At 37.9% G+C, this 15,869-nt stretch overlaps 3 protein-coding genes across 3 annotated transcripts; all 3 read right to left on the bottom strand.

The window, feature by feature from the left end:
• Positions 1-37: 37 nt before the first annotated feature.
• On the bottom strand, positions 38-1,298 carry LOC149702651 (indolethylamine N-methyltransferase-like). The gene is made up of 3 exons (XM_089866515.1): positions 914-1,298; positions 638-848; positions 38-567 (listed from the first exon to the last, which is right to left on the bottom strand). The coding sequence occupies exons 1-3, from the start codon at positions 1,065-1,067 to the stop codon at positions 132-134; spliced, it is 801 nt and encodes a 266-aa protein (XP_089722641.1). The 5' UTR covers positions 1,068-1,298; the 3' UTR covers positions 38-131.
• Positions 1,299-1,427: 129 nt separating this feature from the next.
• Positions 1,428-7,728, bottom strand: LOC149702650 (uncharacterized). The gene is made up of 17 exons (XM_089867138.1): positions 7,361-7,728; positions 7,128-7,267; positions 6,640-6,703; positions 6,432-6,573; positions 6,126-6,360; positions 5,997-6,068; positions 5,801-5,910; positions 5,589-5,715; positions 5,185-5,531; positions 4,352-4,508; positions 4,094-4,284; positions 3,863-4,033; positions 2,955-3,798; positions 2,257-2,364; positions 2,004-2,203; positions 1,772-1,942; positions 1,428-1,712 (listed from the first exon to the last, which is right to left on the bottom strand). Exons 2-17 carry the CDS (start codon positions 7,237-7,239, stop codon positions 1,443-1,445), a joined length of 3,321 nt encoding a protein of 1,106 aa, XP_089723264.1. The 5' UTR covers positions 7,240-7,267; positions 7,361-7,728; the 3' UTR covers positions 1,428-1,442.
• Positions 7,729-8,148: 420 nt separating this feature from the next.
• LOC149702649 (tripartite motif-containing protein 3-like) lies at positions 8,149-15,574 on the bottom strand. The gene is made up of 3 exons (XM_089866513.1): positions 15,049-15,574; positions 14,783-14,867; positions 8,149-12,791 (listed from the first exon to the last, which is right to left on the bottom strand). Exons 2-3 carry the CDS (start codon positions 14,823-14,825, stop codon positions 10,777-10,779), a joined length of 2,058 nt encoding a protein of 685 aa, XP_089722639.1. The 5' UTR covers positions 14,826-14,867; positions 15,049-15,574; the 3' UTR covers positions 8,149-10,776.
• Between the last annotated feature and the right edge of the window lie 295 nt (positions 15,575-15,869).

Genomic DNA, 15,869 nt, shown 5'->3' with positions numbered 1-15,869 from the left:
CGGGAAATTTGAAAAAGCTTTTACGACAGTATTCTCCTACCTAAAATGATTTATTCTTTTCAAAAAACATATAATCAATTAAATTTCAACAAAGAAATATACAAAATTTAAACAGTTTAATATTTGCGAGATTATTCTTTTCTCGCTACAGCGAAAAAGCACTTGGTATTATTAGTAATGCCCTTCAATCCATCCTTGTTGCTCAAGGTGTCTTCACCCATATCCGATACTTCAAGTCCAGCCTTTCTCAAAGACCTGTTGACCAAAGCCAAATCAAACTGAAGACACGGGAAAACGTCCTTCTCTATTTTGATATAATTCCCTCCCATGAAACCAGTTAAGACGAGATATCCCCTGGGTTTCAAGTACTTGGCAAGGTTTTTGGTGTATTGTATGAAATCGTCAAAGGTCACGGAGCAAAACTCGATGCAAGCGCAACTAATGATTACGTCGTATAACTTATCGTTGGACTCTAGCATATTCGTATCCGACACGTCACATCGTTGTACGTCGCGTATTTTAACCTTCAAACGACTTTCAATGGAGACAGATCCCTCGGACAAGTTCCTGAGAAGGAAGTTGCTTCAGATAAAACGCAACCCCTTAATTGCAACCCGGCAGCATGTACCCTACTTACTCGTATCCTTCTAGCCTGGCAATATGATGGAATAAATGTTTGAACTCCTGGGTGGGAACTGGTTGAACATCGCGATAGTGCTTCAAGAATCTTAGGTTGTCTCGCGATATGTCACTGAAGGATATAGAATCACACACCCTGCTCACAGACGCGACATGATGGACTGTTGGTCCACAACCAACTTCCAAACAATCTCCCCCGTTTAGTATGCCTTAAAATTAAACATATATATGATTATCTAACTGGACATTACGGATTTAGTTGCGTATTTCAAACCTTTTCGAAATGTTTCGTGAAGTTTCCTGAGCATGTACAAGTCCCAAGGAGGAATATCATTATCCGGGTTATAAAATTCGGTGAGATACGCTCCGGCACTAAAATCCTCTTCGTAATGCCTTCTTAGCTTATTTCTGTGATAGTCGAACGCCATAATTACTAGTTGATTCTGTAATTCCTTTTAAAATATACTCTGATATGTTGGTATAGTTACTAGATCATATTTTGAACACGTTTGTAGAGTGATAAGGTGAAATAGAAACAAAATAATGAAAGCCTAAGACTAAAAAGTTATTCCTATATGGCTTATTTTTACAGTTATCTCCAAATGTCCCCTCTAATCTTAGTCGAGTTTGGTCTTTATACCTTATCTCTTCAGGCGGTTTTTAGATTTTTGCACTCGTAGAAAAAGTTCTAGCATTAATTATAGATTATAATCAGAACGACCCTGAAACTCTAGTACAAACAAAAACGTAACTCATGAAAATTTAATAAAACATATTATCGATACAAGATACGCGTTTTAAGGTCAAGCCAGCGGAATGGCTGGTCCCTTGTTATAGAATGGTACCGCGAGATTATTACCATACTGGCATTGGCTACCGGTACAAATGGATCCTAATGGACAACAGTGCACTTTATCGGGACAGCAACTAGCTTGAGGTAGTGGACAGCAGCCCCATTCGCCCGAAGTCAGTTCGCAACAAGTACTTCCATCGGGACAAGCATACTGACCACCGGGACACGGAACTAAAGTGCCAGAGGTGGAGTTCTCGACATTTCCATCTTCGCTCAATCCCTATGATTTTGGTCTCAATATAGGGATTGCCCCATTTTTTTTAGATAATTAGATCTTACCTTTAAGACCTCCATTTTGTCAATTTTGTCGCAAGTTTGCTGGGCTAAATTACAAGTGGTACCCATCGGACAGCAATGCAAACCATCTGAACAGCATGCCGCGTTCGCATATGGGCAGCAAGCGCTATTTTCGGGGCCAACTTGGCAACAGGTTTCATTTCCACGACATATCTAAATCACCGTTGTTATATTTTCGATAGTTTTCAAAGTATTTAGTAGTGTTGTAATTTACCTCCCCGGTAGAGCAAATTTGGTTTGGTTTACTTAATTTTACTGAAGCTGTTGCGTTAGCTGCTATAAAGCATGTTCCGAGAAGACAAACGCTGAAAGCTGGACAGCAATTTATCTGGTCGTCGCAACAAACGCCGTTTGCAAATTGGCAACAAAAGTTTCCACCCGTGGATACGGGACAGCAGGTTTCATCTTTAAAAATTTAAATTCACGATGTATATACCTTTTCATTGGCAATATGAGCCCATACTTACCCCCTGGACAAGAACCACCGCTAGGACACTCTTTATTAACACCACTAACACTGTGGGCTTTAATCTCAGTCGCGAAACAATAAGTAATTGTAATCGAGACGCATAAAACTATGATCGCGAGAACCTTCATTTTGAAATGATGTACTTAGAATGATTCGTTTCAATGGACAACTTCGTGCTTTTATACTCTATTGGGTACTTGCAATCGTGCGAGATAGTGATGTAAAACTGTCATGACATGTTCGATGAATTAAGATCTTAGTTTTCCATCAGCTAAAGCTGGAGGTTGATGACTTTGATGACAAATTAAGTCTCGTTTCAATTTTGGCTTGGGTAACATTGCCAATTTCGTATTCAATACTAGAGCATTTACGAGATAACAATAAGAATAAGCAGATTGAATTTTTAATCTCATAACCCTTTCTTATCGTTTATTCTTATCCAATACGAATGTAGCAATAACTCAAGAGTTGGTCAACCATAAGCTCAGTGGTAAATTTTGTATGCTTAATTAATTAGGAAATATGATCTTATCGGTGAAACGGAGACGATTAAAAAATTATTAACCTAACGATATAATTTAAGTATTAATGTATGTTGTTGTTTACATTCATGATATTAGTTCTTTTATTAATTATAAAAGTATGTCATGAAAATTTAATAAAAGATTATCGATACAGGATACATATTTTAGGGTTTAAGTTGTTTAACCATCGGAATGGCTGGTACCTTGTTATAGAATGGTACAGCGTGGTTATTGGCATATTGACATTGACTACCGGTACAACGGGTCCCTGATGGACAACAGTGCACTTTATCAGGACAGCAATTAGCTCGAGGTAGTGGACAGCAGCCCCATTCGCCCGAAGCCAGTTGGCAACAAGTGTTTCCGTCCGGACACGCATACTGACCTCCGGGACACGGAACTATATTGGCAGAGATAGAGTTGTCCTCGACGTTGTCCTCAACCTTTCCAACTTCGCGGAACCCTATCATCGGAATGGCTGGTACCTTGTTATAGAATGGTACAGCGTGGTTATTGGCATATTGACATTGACTACCGGTACAAGTGCTCCCAGATGGACAACAGTGCACTTTATCGGGACAGCAATTAGCTCGAGGTAGTGGACAGCAGCCCCATTCGCCCGAAGCCAGTTGGCAACAAGTGTTTCCGTCGGGACAAGCATACTGACCACCGGGACACGGAACTATATTGACAGTTGTGGAGTTGCCCTCAACCTTTCCAACTTCGCGGAACCCTATCATCGGAATGGCTGGTACCTTGTTATAGAATGGTACAGCGTGGTTATTGGCATATTGACATTGACTACCGGTACAAGTGCTCCCAGATGGACAACAGTGCACTTTATCGGGACAGCAATTAGCTCGAGGTAGTGGACAGCAGCCCCATTCGCCCGAAGCCAGTTGGCAACAAGTGTTTCCGTCGGGACAAGCATACTGACCACCGGGACACGGAACTATATTGACAGAGATAGAGTTGTCCTCGGTGTTGCCCTCTACCTTTCCATCTTCGCGCAATCCCTATAATTTTTTATTTGAATACAGGGCTTGGACCCATTTTGAGAGTCCTAATATTAGATCTTACCTTTAGGACCTCCATTTTGTCAATTTTGTCGCAAGTTTGCTGGGCTAAATTACAAGTGGTACCCATAGGACAGCAATGCAAGCCATCTGAACAGCATGCCGCGTTCGGGTATGGGCAGCAAGCGCTACTTTGGGGGCCAACTGGGCAACAGGTTTCGCTTCCAGGACATATCTATATTACCGTTGTTAAATTTTCCATAGTCTTCAAAGTAATTAGTAAAGGTAAATTTACCTCTCCGGTAGGGCAAATTTGGTTTGGTTGACTTAATTTTACTGAAGCTGTTGCGTTAGTTGCTAAAAAGCATGTTCCGAGAAGACAAATGTAGGAAGCTGGACAACAATGTACGAGGTCCGAGCAACAAACGCCGTTTGGATAAGGACAACAACCTTGTCCACCCGAGATTATGGGGCAACACGTATCAACTTCGAAAAATTTAAATTTCAACTATACACCTTCCGATTATTAATTTAAAAAAAAGTCCATCCTTACCACCAGGGCAAGAACTACCGTCAGGACACACGTTATTAACACCACTAAGCTTAGCCGCGAAACAATAAGTAATTGTAATCAAGACGCATAAAACTACGAGAACCTTCATTTTGAAATGATGAACTTGGAATAATTTGTTATAACGGACAAACAGGTGCTTTTATACTTTATCTGGCATGGGTTGGGAAGCCCTGGGACAAAGGAGATAGTGACGCGAAACTGCTGTTGGAGGTTGACGATTTTACCGACAAAGAAAGTTTCATTTTACTTTTAGGTTGCGAATTTAGTATTTCGAGATAACAATTCCGAGAAAATACCCAACCCTTTTAGTTATCAGTTGTTATTTAATCAGTCTGGTAGGTCTGTCCATGCCTAAACCCACGCTAAAGCTATTTACGAGGGGTAGACACTCTGGATCTCTGTGTACACCTGAGTTCAGCTTTGACTGTGCTTTGAGTTCCAATCCTTCGGAACTCAGAGTTCAGCTTTGACAGTACATTGAGTTCAAGTCATATTGTACACCTGAGTTCTCAAGTGTCTACCCCCTCGGCTTTTTATTCGATATGTAAGATATAACTCAAGTGTTCTTCAATCTAATTACCTTAGTAAATTTGGAAATTATGTATGCTTAGTTAATTAATTAATTATTTAGATCATATGATTTTATAGAAATATATTTTACCAGGAAAAGGGAGTGATTACAAAAAATTATTAACCAAACATATCATTTAACATTAATTAATGTATGTTGTTGTTTAGATTTATGAGATAAGTTCTTTGGCGATTTCAAGTAGATTAATTAATTTTATTAAAAGTTTTGATGAAAGTTAGTAGATTGGCATTGACTTGGCTTTGGTCTTAGTATACCATGGAATGGAACGGCCGCTTCTTTGGCATTCCCCGGCCTTGCAAGTAGTACCACTTGGGCAACAATGCTCCATATCATCGCAACAAACCGCTTCTGGTAGAGGACAACATCCCCATTCACCAGTCCTCAATTTGCAACAAGTATTTTGATCGGGACATTGGTACTCTTCCCCTGGACATACTACGTTCCTTACTCGAGGTGTGGATTTGACCTTCTTGTACAATGGGGTTTGGATATTGGAACTTAAACAGCGACCTTGGGAACATTGGGTTCCTTCGGGGCAACAGTGCTCTTTGTCGTCACAGCAAACAGCTATCAACCGAAATTCTTTTAGATATGTCCTAATAGATTAAAGTTATAAGGATTTACCATCAGGCAAGGGACAACATCCCCATTCTCCCGTAGTTAATTCACAACAAGTGTTGTCGTCGGGACACTGGGACTCTCCATCGGGGCATACAACAACTCCAAGATTTTTAATTTTGGAAGCTAAACTCTGTCCAATGTATATCAAAACATTAATTAAAATTGCTAGCATTGCTAATCCGGGAAAGAAAACTTGGGAATGCAATTAAATGCACCTGTAACTGAAACATGGGTCTTGGTTCTCCCGCTTCTTGGCAACCACCTTTCTCGCATTTCATTCCAGAAGGACAGCAATGAACGTGGTCATCGCAACACACAGCATCAACTGCACATTGGGCGAAACAACAAAAGACCGAATTGTAGATGTTTGACCTCAAAAATGCAACAAGTGATCGGGTTAACTTAACACACCTAAAGGACAGCAACCCCATTCTCCGTTGGGTGTCTTGCAGCAACTACTGCCATCCGGGCAGGATTCCTTTCCTGAAAAACTCGTAAATTGAGTCGGTCTGTATTTAAGAAAGAATTTAAGAAATATACCAGATCCGCAAGGTACATCCGTGCTCTTAACTTTCTTGACCTTTGAACTCTTCATAATTTCAAGCTTGGGTACAAATGCGCCACGTGTGATGCATGTACCCTCGGACAAGTTACATACCGTATCTTCGGGGCAGCAGTGCAAATTATCGGAACAACAAGTAGCGTTAGGTAGGGGACAACAAGCGTACCTTTGGCCACCTACGCTACAGCAAGTTGAATCAGATGGACAACTCGACTATAGATACGGATTCAACAGTTAACTTAATTAATTGGCAACGTTTCAAATATCCGCGAGGCGATATTCACCTGTCCTCCAGGACAAACAACGTCCTTTTTGGGCAGTAGAGTAATGGGAACATTATAATGCGAAGTTTTAGGTACGCATTGATCACCGTCGCATTTTAATGACGGAGCGCAACAATGCTTGCCATTCGGGCAACAAACGGCACTGGGACAGTTTACAATTAAGGCTTGTTAATTGTAGTTCAGAATAGGGTAAAATTAAAAACCTTACTTTGTTATATTACAACATCCCCAAACTAACTCTGGTTGCATTTGCATTGGACAGCAAGTAGCGTCTTAATGTTGGCAGAAATAATGAATATGTAATTATATTTTAATTATGGGCCTACATCTAAATAAGTCGAACCGGACATCTCATTGCAAACGCGGAATCCGAAATTTTGTCCCTATTGTATTTGTATATGTTCCTTCTTTAATTTATATTTGTTCTTAGTTTTTTAATGAATAAGTTCATTAGGGATGATTAAATTTACGAGCATATCGTGTTTTTCGCTTTAAATTTTGAGTTTGCTGGCTATAAAAACCATACCGAGTTGAAATTATAGGATAATATAGGAATTTCTATGAAATTATAGGATAACATATTTTTTGGTAGTATTTTTCATATCTTTTAACTTTCCCATAGAAAATGTCTTTTGAATGAGAAATGTCCTTACTCCGACACAACAGTAAACACAAGTTCTTTCGTCAAGTACTTACAATCCACGCATATTTTTTCACCACCAGGACATACTACATTAGCCAAAGTCGCAGTAACCACCAACATAAGGCCCAAAAGAACCATATGCGAATACGACTTAAAATCGATCATTTTCGAATTAAAGTTTCCGAAATAAAATCTACAGATACCAAAATGAAAACCCAAAAACTTCAGTTGTCTTTTGTTATCAACATCATTAACATAACGAACAATTTAACCTCAAAATACTTACCAACTATAACGTCTGAAAGACTGTTGCCACCCGCGTCTAAAAAAACTTTTTAACTTTCGGATTTATATCTATCAAATCAGTTCTAAAATCTTTTCATAAACTAAGACTCAACTACTTCCTTGTAAAGTTAAACACAAACAAAAAAATCTCCTCTAAAATTTTTCGGGGTTTGAAAATTGATATAGGCAGTGTGATAAAGTTCAACTAAATTTTTATCTCTTGAAAAATTTTTTGTTTAGTCGTACCAGTACAAGAGTCAATATGGAGTGTTTAAATTCCTATTACGTTATTTAAGTTAAGTGGCCTTGTTTCGTGACCGACCACCCTCTTGGCATCACAAAAAAGAGAGACAAAAACACTTAAGTAATAACGGCACAAGTTCATAAGATAATGTTCCTTCCATAAGTTTGTTAATCTCTGGTTACAAACTGGAGCTTGTCATGAAGTGATCATTGAAGTAGGCAAAGCGACGCCTGGTGAGGCGCTGTCAAAGGCTTAGTAATGCAGGCTAAATAGGACCTAGATGGAAGTCCTGCAAATTTAAATAACCGAGTGTAGGACTTCAATTCTCGCTTCCGTCGTTCTCGAACTAGTTATCTCGAGCTGTAAGTCTCTGGCATTATGAAGTCATACTTATGGAAGGAACATATCTTATAAACTTTAAGGCTTAGTAATGCAGACTAACGAAGTGTCATACTTACCGGAACGTAGACTTATGTAACCGTTAAACATTTTTCCAACTGTCGCGTTATTGCATAACGGAATAATAAACAGTCAAAAAAATAAAATTTCTTATTCAAAGATTTCAAATAACTCTTTAATAAAACCTAACCAGCAGGTTTACTTTTTTCTTGTTTTTTTTCTCAAGGGACTTTTTTTTTTGTCACCAGGATACAAACCATGTTACAAACTTTCTTACAAACGTTATCCAAAAACTTTCCGCGACAAACTTTTAATCACCGTGTATACATATCTTTAGAGACAATTATCGTTAATTTATTCATGGATGTAAAAATGAATTCTCCATCACGGCAGGGAAAGTCTGACTTTTAATTACATGGCATTTGGATCCTTTATTTATTTATTTATTAAATTAATTTTGCATCCCATTCAATTAAAGCTTTCAATAAGGTACAGACAGCAAAGCTTTATCTAGAATATGTTTCATTTAACTTGACTAAAAAATACGTTGCTGCTAAAAACCATTTTACTTAATTAGATTAATCTAATTCGCAGTACGTTTACGTTAACGTAAAACTTTGTTGGCGAAAAGAAACCTTTAATTTTCCTCTGTTGTATTGACTAAAACCATGGATAGATTAAATTTTAGAAGTAGGAATGGAGAACAGAGTAATGTGGGCGCGCGTCAAAGTCCCGGACCCCCTTCCACGGGACGGGGGGGGGGGGTATGAAAGAAGAGGCGGGTGGGTCATAGCGACAGAGGTAAAAAGGAATTGCGTATTTTTCGCCGTCCAATGCAGTAACGTCATCAAAACGTAGCTTAAGGAGCCTATAAGATAATTTAAACTTTTCGTTACGTATTGGAGGGAGGGGCTCTATACTAGGCTATGAGTCGGACTGAAGTAAATACTAACCGTTCTCCATTCCTACTTCTAAAATTAAATCTATCCCTGCTAAAACATTTTCTAATGGTGTAAAAATGGCGCAAACATCAAAATAAAATTTGGAATTACTTGCACAAATTTTAGGGCCAAAATTGTTTCAGAAAAAAAAATATAATTAAGCACTAAATATAAGAGAAATAAATTTTCCCGTTTCGTTTTTGTTCGCAAACTAATAATACATAATTCACCACAATGTGACTAGGACACGCTAAAATAAGCTTATTACTATTTGGCTTTAAAAATTTTTACTGGGGGCGATTATAAGCGATTTCTTTGTTTTTCTATTTCCATGTTTTCTAGTTTAAATATATATTACATTATTTCAACAAATATTTGATTTGTTGTTGTACTACTACATTTATACACAATCTTTCAAAAACAATTTAAAAGTACGACAAAACTAAAAAAAAAAAATGTTACGATTACTTCAAATATACAGGGTGTTGTTCAAAAACGGAGGGTGGTAAGACCAAAGTACAATGATAGTTCTTTTGAGTTGAAAATGCCCTATGACATTTACCCTTAGGGCCACCGTTTTTTACGATTCAAGGACTACACTAATTTAAGGAAAGGGGGGGGGGGTCAAAACGGCCCATAGGTTAGTACGGTCCTACCGTAACTTTTGCTTTACAACACCCTGTACATCCTGAATCGAAATGAGAATTTTGAGATTTTTTTTGGTATTTTTGAAGAGAGATTTGATTTTAACGGTATACTAACTTTAAATTAACGTTTATTAAGATGAGAGATGAGGTGGTATTGTATTCAAAATTAATTAAAAAAAAAGATGGCACGTTACTGAGCTTAATTTATGAATTAATATTAATATGATTATCAGTGACTGTAACACCACCAAGGTATGGCTGCTCTTATCGTTACTAAAAGATTCAATCTTGAGGGAAAATATATATTTTATAGATCATTATTGACCATTTTGATTGATAAAAGATATTATAATTAATAATTAAATATAGACAAGAAGCGATATCTAGTTTACTACATTTCCATCTTTATCTCCAGTCCAAACGTAGCCCGTCCGGAGTTAATCCCCCCCTCAAAATTACAAACAGCGTCTCATAGGTTCTTGAAAACCCACGTCAACGCGACGCGAATGACGAAAATTACAGTCATATTTTCCGACTGCGGAGAGGCGAAATAGCCCGGCGTCTCCTTTTACGTCCCCCACCCTTGTATTTTGAAAGGGGACTGGGACTATGGCGCGCAAATACTTAGGCATATTTTACCTTCTCCCTATTAAACTAGATAGATATCGCTTCTTGATATAGAAACTGTTTAATGGAAAATTTTCAATAACTTGGGTTTATCGGTGATATGAAAATGAAAGGAATCAATATCAATTCGGGAGAGCAAATATAATATAGTGTTTTCAAATATTTAAAATTTAATTTATCAAACAAACAATTCCGAAACGACTTCCTTAAATAAATTCTAAGAAAAGTCATCGATATCAACTTTGAGATGAGCGATAATCTAAAGTGTTTGTTATTGTTTTTTAAATTTTAAGTAAATGCGCTTTGCTTTAAAGTTTTTATTTATTTAGACGATATAATTTAGGAACTTAAAAAGAGGTTCAAATATTTAATAGTATCAACGTTGTTGCTAATATTAATATTAATATTAAGAAAGATAAATTGAGATTAAGAAATAAGTTTCAAATTAAATATCAGATCAATAAAAAGTATAAGTGAGATAAAAGTAAGTAAGTGAGAAATAAAAAGAAAAAAACCAAAACAGATAAGGATGGGATTGTTTCAAATTTCGCAATAATACCTAACGATATCGGAATTTTTTAATGCAATCATTCCCTAAATCGACTACGTAAAGATGATCATCCGGTGTTACCGCGATTCCACTCGGTCTCTTTAACTTATCATCCCAACTGTCTATTGTAAATTTCAGATCTCCCGCGGCGTAATTATAGACGTTAATATAGCTTTTTGATTTGCAACTCCTAGTAGCTAACAAGTAACCTTTACCATCGTAACAAATACCCCCAAAATGTCCCTTTTTCTCCGTACCGGTAACTTCTCTAAGAAATTCCCCACTCGGACTAAAAATATTGATAACACTCCCGGCAATTAAGATTTCATCTTGGGGTCCGCAACATATGGAGGTTATTTCTTGGGTCTTACCATCAACTACCTTTTGTCTAATTACTTTCAACATTTTCCCATTTATATCAAGGACAAACACAGCGTGGGCCCCGTTATCCGCCACCAAAACATGACCTTTACTGTTAATAGCAACGTCAATTGGTTCAACAAACATGGCGTGAGTAAATTGGCTAATAAGCTCCCCGTCAAAATTAATTTGCGAGACATTTTTATTCCTCCAATTAATGACTAGAAGTGTATCACAGGGAGTGACGGCTAACCCTGTCGCGGACCTATCTTCCAACCCGGGTCCTTGAATGTATTTAAGCAACTCCATATCAGTAGTCATAACTACTATACGGCTATTTCCGGTATCGGACACCAAGACTAGACCATCCCTCTGAATTGAACACGTGGCTACCCCAACTGGTTGCGTAAGCTCTTTATCCATACAACCCCTTGACCCGTACCTTCCCACGGCATTGATATGCTCGGATACGTTTAAAGAGAACGGAGTTCCCTTAATAGGTCGTTCGAAGATAAAAATATGAAGTAAATGAGCTCCCGGATGATTAGGAGTGAATTGTATTTCGTAGGTACCATCATTTTTGTCTACAACGTGAGTTGGGACTTCGTCACCATTTTCGTGACGGAGTTTAGCGGTCACGGGGTCACCACCCGTTTCTTGCCATGTCCCGTGATAATCTACAGTTTGCAAAGTCGCTTTTGAAAGCAAATGCGCCGAGGCTTCTTCCAAGTTTGTGAAACAAAGGGAAGGCATGGTTTTGCTAGTTTTAATTTTGCCAAAAAGGGATATGTCTTTCTGTAACGAGTTTAAGGCCGAATTGTGTTTGCAGTCAAAACTAAGGAAGGAATTTTCCCTAGGATCTAAAAGTGCTCCGATTGAATCCATTTTCTCATTCAAATCGCTAATTTTCGAGCTAATGTTACGTATCTCGACTTGATGTTGAAGACCTGAACAATGAGTTTCAACTTTCGTTTTTTCGCTTTCGATAATGGACAGATGTTCTTGAAGGATGGTTTTCTTCTCCGCGCATATTTTCGCACTTTCCTCTAACAGTTCCGCCTTTCTCTTTTCAATCATGGAACAAATGTCCATGAAAGCTTCGTCTATCAACCTTAAAGTATCCTGCGAGTTTTGTTCCAATTTGCTTATTTCACTGTTGACATTTTCAGCCGCTTTTCCCAACTTATCCATGCACTTTTGCGCCTTATACAACAATATCTCGGACATTCTTTTAATAGCCGTAGAAAAGGGGACTATGGTATGATCGCATCCCCCATTTCCATTTTCATGCGCCCCTCCGGTACAAACGCAACAAAAGACTATATCGCATGTTTCGCAAAACATTAACTCTTGCGTTTGGTGTGTGGAACATTTTGGTATTATCTCTCGCCTTTGTCTAGACATTAAATCGAGTAATTGATTTACTAAAAAGCTCGGAGGTAAAGCGACTATCCCACCCCTGGGCATGGGTATAGTCTCTCTGCATATTGGGCAACGAAATGATCCAGCATCTCGAACACCAATGCCATCGGCGATTCTTTCTAAGCATCCTTGACAAACAGTATGTGAACAGGCCAAGAGTTTTGGAGTATGATTTGGTTGATCATTGTACAGGCACAAGCAACAAGCGCATGTTAAGAAGATGTCGTTGAAATCTTCATAGTCTAAAACAACATTACATTTTCATTTGGAGGGATGGTGCCCCATGTAAACTCAACTTTCTGAATTTTGGTGTCACAGGGTTCAGAGGAAATTATTATATTGAAAATCCCAGACTTTTCCACCTTATCTCTGACAACACCTTATCTCTGACAAAATTTTACCAATATCCCTGACCGTTTTTAAGGTGTTTACCAGAGCCCACTTCATCCCCCCTGGCCAGTGTTGGGCAAATCGCGAATGACGTTGTACTACCAAGCCGGGGGGGGGGGGTAAATTCGAGCAACGATCGAAAAATTCGCGAATTTGCCCACCACTGCTCCTGGCCCATATTTAGCATTGCTCGAAGTAGAGAGCTGCATGGAAAAGGTAAATGGAAATTTACCATGGTAATCATGGAAAACCGTGGGAATGGATGTGGTTAAATTGATATACATTTTAGTTTGGAAATGGTTGGTAAAATGTATTGAACCTATTTTCTATGGAAGATCCTAAAATTCTAAGAAGACTGAAAAAGGGTTTTGCCACTGAGTAATGGCAGCTCTCTGCCTTTGACTGTATTAGACGATGTATGGCAATATAACATAGGGACCACTATTACTCATCTCACTTAGTTTGTTGTAGCCTAGTTACTAGCTAGCTAAGCTAACAGTACCGTCTTCTAGCTCATCCTTTTATTACTTTAGCACACAGATTCACGGCTATTATAGCTGTCAATCAGTCCATTGTAAGTTTTCACGCCAAATTCTCAGAATAAATATTTAGGGAATTGACTCATGCTACTTGGCGACTGGCGAGCAAGAGTCCCTTAGTCCAGTCAGATTTTTCTACAGTTATTAAGCCCCTTATTTTTACTAAAATTCCCGATGCAGTGGTAATTTTGGGCCAGACTAAGACACTCAAGGCTTATATTCTTTCTAACACTATGGTATGGAAATGGTTTTTTGCTATTGTTCATTTGGAAATGCAATAAGGTTTCTTAATTGGGAATGGGGGTAATGGTTGAAACTGAAATGCAGCTCTCTAGCTCGAAGCGTGGTTTTACATACCAAACAAAATCCCTGACATATCCCTGATTTTTTTAGGAAGAAAGGTCTGAATTATCATTGACCTTTTCCCTCATTTTCCAAAATCCCTGACTTATCCAGGTTTTGTATGAACGATGCATAATAATATTGCTCGAAGCATGGTTTGATATACCAAACGAAATCAGTGACTTTTTAGAAAGAAACTTTAAATCCCTGACTTATCCTTCATCTTTTCTCCCATTTTCCAAAATCCCTGACTTATCCAGGCTCTGTATGAACCATGCATATTTAGCATAACTCTGAGCATGGTTTGATATACCAAACAAAATCCCTGAATTTTTAGAAAGAAACTTTAAATCCCTGACTTATCCTTGACCTTTTCTCCCACTTTCCAAATCCCTGACTTATCCTTGACCTTTCTCCCATTTTCCAAATCCCTGACTTATCCTTGACCTTCTCTCCCATTTTCCAAATCCGGGACTTACCCAGGTACTGTATGAACCATGCATATTTAATATTGCTCAAAGCATGGTTTGATATACCAAACAAAATCCCTGGCTTTTTAGAAAGAAACTTTAAATCCCTGACTTATCCTTGACCTTCTCTCCCATTTTCCAAATCCGGGACTTACCCAGGTACTGTATTAACCATGCATATTTAATATTGCTCAAAGCATGGTTTGATATACCAAACAAAATCCCAGACCTTTTAAGACACACTTTAGATCCCTGACTTATCCAGACTCCTTACGAACCCTGTGTCAATTCACACTCCCAATTAAGCATAAGTAGCTACTAATTTCATGACTAAACCGAGTTTTGAAACTTAGTGAGTAGAAAATTATACCCCAATCCCCAATCTTAACTTCAGCAATGCATAACTAATTCAAAAATATGTATATTCGGCCATTTCTTTAAAACTATTTAATATTAAATACGAGAATTAAGAACATGCAAAGCTGTACTTACTTATTGAAACAGTTTCAACTAGTGTTGAGGATGCTGACATCATTGTTATGGTTAATTAAGCGCTTGGCTCGTTAGTACTGTATTACTGAAAGTTTAGAGATACCAATTAAACCATTGAACAACATAATTACATTTCACGGCTATAAGCTTGGCCCCTAATACTGTTACGCAATAATTATGTATTTACATTTTGCGTCGCACGCGATATTATTATTAAGAAAATAGGCCTACGGATGTTGTGTATTTGTATGAAGACAAAGGCTTACCTTTTGAGTTTCTTTGTTAGCAAATGTATTAATCGTACTGGATTTAAGCCGTTACTTTCTTAAGATGAACCTTTTTCGAATTTTAAAACAGTTACAATGAGGCATTCCCGTTATAAAACTTCACCATCCACAAAACACTCGTAAAAAATCAATAACTTATTCAAATTTTGTTGTCACGACTGCCTTTTCTCGTCTGACAGGAAGCAATTATATTTTTTTAAAGATCGTTGAGTACCTACTTCTGATTGGATGAAGAAATAATTATAATCCTCAAGGTTAGCTTTTGATTGGACAAGACTACTTCCAGCTGTTACTTTCGTCAGGCGGGAAGGGTTTTTCCCGCCATTTTATGCCTGTCATAATTCTTACAACGATTCTTATTGGTCAATAAATTTATGGCGGGATACTTGTATATACATCGACCACGAGACTTACCCATGTGCGAAAAAACATGCCTTTTCTCGTCTGACAGGAAGCAATTACATTTTTTTAAAGATCGTTGAGTACCTACTTCTGATTGGATGAAGAAATAATTATCATCCTCAAGGTTAGCTTTTGATTGGACAAGACTACTTCCCAGCTGTTACTTTCGTCAGGCGGGAAGGGTTTTCCCCGCCATTTTATGCCTGTCACAATTCTTACAACGATTCTTATTGGTCAATAAATTTTTGGCGGGATATTTGTATATACACGGAGCACGAGACTTACCCATGTGCGAAAAAAACATTCTTAAATTCTAAAAATTAAAAGTAAAATTAATTCATACTAACTTTTAATGAGTGTAAAAGTTGTCAAATATCTTAAATTCTATATATCAAGGG

The sequence above is a fragment of the Phalangium opilio genome, unplaced genomic scaffold (genome assembly GCF_054372755.1).
Source record: "Phalangium opilio isolate 3A_F unplaced genomic scaffold, DU_Popi_V2 ptg000017l_1, whole genome shotgun sequence".
Taxonomy (NCBI): Eukaryota; Metazoa; Arthropoda; class Arachnida; order Opiliones; family Phalangiidae; genus Phalangium; species Phalangium opilio.
Note: the sequence above shows the minus strand (reverse complement) of the source record. Positions and strands in the feature narration are given on the sequence as shown.